At 48.1% G+C, this 7,302-nt stretch overlaps 1 protein-coding gene across 1 annotated transcript; it reads right to left on the bottom strand.

The window, feature by feature from the left end:
* Nucleotides 1-885: 885 nt before the first annotated feature.
* On the bottom strand, nucleotides 886-6,084 carry AVPR1A (arginine vasopressin receptor 1A). The gene is made up of 2 exons (XM_054056862.1): nucleotides 5,072-6,084; nucleotides 886-2,857 (listed from the first exon to the last, which is right to left on the bottom strand). The coding sequence occupies exons 1-2, from the start codon at nucleotides 6,036-6,038 to the stop codon at nucleotides 2,574-2,576; spliced, it is 1,251 nt and encodes a 416-aa protein (XP_053912837.1). The 5' UTR covers nucleotides 6,039-6,084; the 3' UTR covers nucleotides 886-2,573.
* Between the last annotated feature and the right edge of the window lie 1,218 nt (nucleotides 6,085-7,302).

Genomic DNA, 7,302 nt, shown 5'->3' with positions numbered 1-7,302 from the left:
CAAAGCAACTGTTAAAAAAAATGCATCTCTACAGATTGACACTTAAAAAATTTAGTTTTTATCTTCCAATGTTACAATTATGTGAAAAAACAAAACTCAGTATTTACAAAAAATGCCTGGAAACCAAATGCTGCTAAATAGTGTTATCAATTTAATTGGAGAAACTGTAGAACACTCACAGGATTCATTTATGCCGACGAGCCCCAAATGTAAATCTAGATGTTGAAACATATTTGGAAGAAGCTGAAAATTGTAGTTTAGAGTCTTTTTTTTAATATATATTCATCATTACCCAGCTTAGTCTTATAATCAGTATTATTCTACATTTGTTTTCTCTTTGTCTTCTGAGTATAGCGTAATAGATAATTCAATTCCGCAACCATTACAATTCTGTTAGTACAGCTAATTGCTTTTTAATAGATATATTTTATGTACAAAAAGAGTAGTAACACAAATAGCAAGCTAGGTAAAGGATAGTGTGCTTAACTTGAAACATTTGCAATTTCAGTAATAGTGAATTACCTACTTGCAAAATATACGCAATATATATAATGTGCACAAATACACACGCACCCCCAAAGCCACAGCATGCATTTTTTGGACTAAAATATAACTTCAGGTTCATAAAACCTTTAGCCGTAACTGGTGAGAGCTGTAGTCACATCGGTGTAAAGGTGGTCAAAAAGATTGTCTGTTAAATGTAAGCCATGTCACCACGCTGTCCTTTGTGTTCTAGTGTTTTGGACAACAACAAAACACTAGACCAGACTGCTCTCCTGAAGAGCAGAAACGATAATATTAAATGTAGAAAGATCTCAGATTTTCTCTAGTGAAATCAAAACCTTTTCTTGTTGTTGGGGTTTTTTTGGGATATATTCTTCCCTATTCCTTACCTAGAACAGTCACTGGTATGTCTGGGAGCTCAGAGTGGACGCTTGATTGAATATAGTCTCATCCGGCACGTAGCTCTATTAATTTCTGCTACCATTATTGAGAGAAGCATGGGCCCAGCACCATCCACAGTGAAAGCTGCAGTTGCAGCCCCCTTTTTCTTCACTCCTCAAGCAACTACGAAAGTAATCATCTTATTCAGCTGGCATTGCTGGGAAAAAAAAAAACCAAAAGGGAAACCTACTGCTGAGGTTCCTCCTTGAAAACATAAGAATGCATGTTACCCACTGCTCCAGCGAACCAGCTGGGATGGTGTCAGAAGTCCTGTGTGGTGCTAGGGCTATGCCTGGATTTCATGATCCAGAGGGTTTAGGAGCAGACAGGTATCATTACTTCTCAAACTGATCCTCAGGACTTTAAAACCACAGCAAAACTTACTCGAGGAGCTTCAAAATCCAGTCTCCAGGTGAAAGACAGACTCCATGGAAAGACATAACAGGATTACTCACAAGCTGCAGGAGCTACATTTGACTCAGCATGCATTGCAGTGAAAACAAGCACACTTCGAATGCTTTATAATTAGTAAATGTGTTATGATGACTTTTTGTTGCAGTTTACTGCTAGATTTAAGGCTTATATCGTCATGATCTGCTCCCTCTCAAAGAAACCCCAAACCCAATAACACTGACAATTTTTATCTGTTTCCAGAAGACATTTAAGTTTGATTCTGAGATCTGTGTCTTTGAATATACTGATTCTTCAGCTCTTACCAAACAGCCACCTTCTCCCAGAATTATGGGGCTATGTGTTTGACAACCAATTGTGGTTTGATCTTAGCTGTCTTAGTGAATTTAAAAAAAAATATGCAATTTTTACCCATAAAGCAAGTGGTTCTGGTAGTCCTGATGACTTTTCTTGATGTATCTGTTTGTAAGTCACGGCTTATTATACTTATTTATCAGATTTTTTTTAATTAGTTTAAAAACATCAAGGTAGGTGCAACAACACATACACAAAAAAATGCTGTACGGTTTTCATCAACTTGAAGGCAAGAAATGTCACCCCAAAAATGCAACTCCACAATACACATATAGACATCAACAGCACTGAAGGATTTCTTTTCACAAGGGCTGTTAAATTTCATTAGCTGAGGATTGTTAGATCTTTACAAGATAATGCAGTATGATCAATTAAACTCCAAATAACTCACAGCCTGTTCCTTATCTGGACACTTAGATATTTCTCCCAAGTCTTTTCTTCTTGTCTTTAAGGCTAAATCGTGATCTGACTCATATAATCTTCTTTCCCTGTGACTCCAGCTGACAATCATGAGAAGTTTTATGCATTAACACTACAGAGCGGAGTTACCCCAACATGTGCCGACTCCACTATTTTTACTGCTTTGAAAAGGAAGCAAACAATGCACTTAGTATTTTAGAAACAAAAAGTAGTTAAAATAATAAATTCTATTTAGAAAAATAATAGCTTTACTGTTGTCACACCTTCCTGATTAAACTCCCCAAGTCCTAAATACCTTGCAGAAATAATTTACATGCTGCAGATTAGCTTATTGAGCAATGTGGGAAGTTCTGTCTTACAACCATCTTAGTCATTCCCTGTTACCATGACCGGTGCCTTTGACCAGCACAAAGTGCTATGCTGTAACCTTCCCAAGCAGTGTTTCAGGTTGGAATGGGGATGAAACTGTTTGATTTGGAGTGGGGCGACTCTCTCCAGGTATTCAAGCTGTGGGTTGGGCTTCTGTTGTTGGTAAAAGAAGTCTGGCGCCTGCTGTTGCTGTTTGAATCTTCTTTACTCAGTGTCTGCTTTATTTTTTGGCAGCAAGGGAAGCTCTGTATACAGTCCTGCAGGAGATGCCCACTGAAGAACATGTAGATCCATGGGTTACAGCAACTATTCAGACTGGCCAACAGAGCCGTGACGGTAGTTGCCGTATTTTCAGAATCTAGGGAGGAGGGAAGAAAGTGGTTTAATCATCAAAAGAACATTTGTACCATTCAGTCAATTACTTCATGAACTGTTGGAATTATTTGCCTGAATAATTCTACCTCCAAAGGTTGAACAGCAGCATTTGGAATGCATAATGAGGACGCAATAGGGAAAGTTTCATTTATGTAAAGCTGCCATTGAAATCAATGGGAATTTGTCTCAACAAACTTCAAAAACCTGTGACAGAAGAAGTTTTGTGGCAATCCATCCAAAACAGTGCTTTAGTCCTGTTTTCACTATTGTTTATCCACTGGAGATAAGCTCATGCTTTAAATACTGCAGGTTTTATTCAGACTTTGGTTTTAAAAATGGGTACCCTGGGAGGAAAGGCAAAATTCCCACTGACTTCCCATTGTTTTCAATAATACTACATTTTGCTGTATAATTTTGCATGCTGTAAAGGGTTGAATGCTCAAGTAACTACTGTCCTGTGAATCAAATCTGTATTTCAGAGGTTGAACAAATTTTACTTAAGGGAAAATGGAAGTTATCACTATGCCATAAAACAGTTATAGTATCTTACCTTCAATAACTAATTAAATTATCAAATACTCTAAATACATATTTAGCCTAATCAATTATTAGAGAATTTTCTTTGCAAATATTGAATCTCCAAAGAAGCACAATTGTTGTGTTACGCAGTTCCGTAGATTTCAAGGATCTCTTCAAACAAACCTACCAAATACTCACCTGTTCAATTATTTTGAACTAAAAAAAAAATTTTTTTTTCTTCTGCAAGCCTTTATTTCCCTGTAAGTACCTCCATTTTAGCCTTTAGTCCCATATTAGAGGCAGCTGATGCTTCCACTACAATAAATGGTGATTTGGGGATATTAAAAAATAACAAGAAACAGCCTGTTCTAGTGGGACATGTCCCTGCCCATTGCGGGGGGGTGGGGTGTTGGGGGTGTTGGAACTAGATGATAATTTGAAGATCCCTTCCAACCCAAACTATTCGATGATTATGAATTCCCAAATTTTTATTTACATCTTTTTCATTACAAGGAAACAGGGTTTACTATGTTGCCTGTCATTCCCCCCTGCGATAACTTTTAAACTTTTTTTTTCGGGCAGATTTAACAGAGGAACAGTTATCACCATAATACGAAGTTGCTGCTGTTTCAATCTGACTCGAGGCGATACCCAGAGGTGATGCCCTGCTGAGAACAAGAGTTGAGGGCAGGCTATGAGACAGCAGTGTAGCACATGCAAGGCAGTCGCAGGACAGCAGGGTTAGCAAGCTCCCCTGCTCATATCGCGGTAGAGATGTGTGTACGCTTAGTGGCAACACAAAAGCTTTCTGAAGTTTTATTCATCGGCACCTTCAAATGGAAGAAAACGGTTCGAACTAACGCAGCGCATTTCGGCCGATTTCGCTCGGGGTGAGAGCGCGGCGGCCGCCGCTTCTGCCCGGGGTCCCGCATGCCCCGCACCTCCCGCGGCCCCGGGCACCGCTCGGCTCGCCGCACCAAGGCTCCTGCGGGGCGGAGGGCGTCATGGAATCATAGTATCGCTAGGTTGGAAAAGACCTCTTGGATCATCGAGTCCAACCATTCCTATCTGCCGCTAAACCATGTCCCTGAGCACCTCATCTACCCGTCTTTTAAACACCTCCAGGGAAGGTGACTCAATCCCCTCCCTGGGCAGCCTCTGCCGGTGCCCGATGACACTTTCTGCAAAACCTTTTTTCCTGATATCCAGCCTGAACCCCTCCTGGCGCAGCTTGAGGCCATTCCCCCTTGTCCTGTCCCCTGTCACTTGGGAGAAGAGGCCAGCTCCCTCCTCTCCACAACCTCCTTTCAGGCAGTTGTAGAGAGCAATAAGGTCTCCCCTCAGCCTCCTCTTCTCCAGGCTAAATAACCCCAGCTCTCTCAGCTGCTCCTCATAAGACTTGTTCTCCAGCCCCCTCACCAGCTTCGTTGCTCTTCTCTGGACACACTCCAGAGCCTCAACATCCTCCTTGTGGTGAGGGGCCCAGAACTGAACACAGTACTCAAAGTGCGGTCTCACCAGTGCCGAGTACGGAGGGAGAATCACCTCCCTGGACCTGCTGGTGACCTCATTTCTGATACAAGCCAAGATGCCATTGACCTTCTTGGCCTCCTGGGGCAGAGGGGCTCGTTCGGGGGTGCCCCGGAGGAGCCCAAGGCGCTGCCTCCCCATCACCTACCGACCCAGGGGAAGCGCTGGTCCCAGACCGACCACATCTGGATGGTGAAGAAGGGCGCCCAGCACACGACGTACGCCGAGATGATGACGAAGGTCATCTTGACGGTGCGGATCTTGGCTCGGGAGATGGTCCCGGCGCCGCTGACACAGGGGGCGAGCAGCACGCCCCGGCGGCCCCCGGCGCCCCTCACCGCCGCCCCGGGGCGCGCCTTGCCCCGCGCGTTGCGCCAGATGCGGCAGCAGATGAAGCCGTAGCAGGTGACGAGGACGAGGACGGGCGCGACGAAGATGCCGCCGGTGATCCAGGTGACGTAGGCGCGGGGCCCCCAGGGCATGATGAAGTGCGCCCAGCAGTCGAACACCCGCGAGCCGCGCTCCACCTCGCTGAGCGAGAAGATGAAGTACTGCGGGGTGCTGAGCAGCAGGCTGAGCGCCCAGGCGGCCGCGATCATGCCGTAGGAGCGCTTGGTGGGCTGCTGCAGCGTCTTCAGCGGGTGGCACACGGCGATATAGCGGTCGGCCGTCATCGCCACCAGCATGTACGCCGAGGCGAACATGCCGAACACCTGCAGGTGCTTCACCACGCGGCAGAGCCCGTCGGGGCCGTGGAAGCGGTGGGTCACCTCCCAGCAGAGCTGGGGCAGCACCTGGAAGAAAGCCACCACCAGGTCCGCCAGGCTGAGGTGCCGGATGAAGAGGTGCATGCGGGACGCCTTGCGGGGCGTGCGGCGCAGCGCCAGCAGCACGCTGCCGTTCCCCGCCACCGCCGCCGCGAACGCCACCGCCAGCACCGCGATCTCCAGCTTCGCCAGCTCCTCATCCCGCCCGAACGGGTCCCAGCCGCCCAGGCTGCCGTTCGGCGCCCCCGACCACGCCTCGGGGCCGGGGCTGCCGCCGGGCTCCGCCGCCCGCCACCGGCTGCCGTTCTCGGGCGAGGCAGCCCGGGGGGACCCGCCGCCCAGGCGCATCGAGGGGGCTCCGCGGCCACCGCCTCCCGCCCCGCCGCCCCGCCAGCCTTTATCCCCCGCCGAGGGGGGAGCCGCAGTGCCGGGGGCCGCCCGCCGCTCCGCTCCAGCCCCTTATCCCCCGCCGTGCCCGCCCCGTCCCGCCGCGCCCCCCGCTCCGCCCCGAACGCGCCGCGGGGACGGGGCGCCGCCGCCCCTTCGCTGCCACCGTGGAGCCGCGTCGGGCGGCGAAGGGACGGGGGAAAACAGCTGCTGGAGGGCTCCCTCACGGCTGCTGAAAGCGGCGCCGAGAAGTTTTAATTGGGAATAAAACCGCGGTGGTAGCCGTGCGGAGCGGGTGGGGAGCTGGCAGCGCCGCCCCGCGCGCCCCAAACCCGCTTCTGCCCAGAAGGATGAGCGGTGATGGTTTGGCTCCGAGAGATCCCATCGGGATCTTTGGCGTTGCTGGCATAAACCTTAGCGAAGCAAACGCTTAGAAAAATTAGCAGGAAGTTTCAAAGCAGCCCACCTAGAGCTAATGTTTGCAAAGGTTTCAGATAAATGTCCTCCAGATGTTAGCATATTGGTCTAAAAAATGGTGTTTCTGCAAGTGCAATCAAAATATCTTCACTTTCTAGAGAGTTCCTGGCAGTGGGTCAATTAAATCTCTCTTTTAAACATCTTTGAGCTGAAGAGTTGTCTTTCTTGGTGGCAAGAGTGGACTTACAGGATCATAGAATCGTAGAATAGTTTGGGTTGGAAGGGACCTTAAAGATCATCTACTTCCTGCTATGGGCAGGAAAATGGACCACTAGATTCGGCTGCCCAAGGCCCCATCCAACCTGACCTTAAACACCTCTAGGAATGGGGCAGCCACAGCTTCCCTGGGAAACCTCTTCCAGTGCCTCATCACTCTCATAGTGAAGAAATTCTCCCTAATGTCTAGTGTAAATCTGCCCCCTTCTAGTTTATACCCGTTCCTCCTGGTCCTGTCCCCACAAGCCTTTATGAATAGCCCCTCTCCAGCTTTCTTGTAGCCCCCCTCAGGTACTGGAAGGTCACGATAAGGTCTCCTTGGAGCCTTCTCTTCTCCAGGCTGAACAACCACTTTCTCAGCCTGTACTCATAGGGGAGGTGCTCCAGTCCTCTGATTGTCCTTGTAGCCCTACTCTGGACCTGTTCCAACAGCTCCATGTCCTTCTTATGGTGAGAATTCCAGAACCGGACACAGTATTCCAGAAATAGAGGTGCAGAAGTACCTTCCTTGACCTGCTGGCCACGCTTCTTT

This window comes from Cuculus canorus, chromosome 1 (genome assembly GCF_017976375.1).
Source record: "Cuculus canorus isolate bCucCan1 chromosome 1, bCucCan1.pri, whole genome shotgun sequence".
NCBI classification, from domain to species: Eukaryota; Metazoa; Chordata; class Aves; order Cuculiformes; family Cuculidae; genus Cuculus; species Cuculus canorus.
Note: the sequence above shows the minus strand (reverse complement) of the source record. Positions and strands in the feature narration are given on the sequence as shown.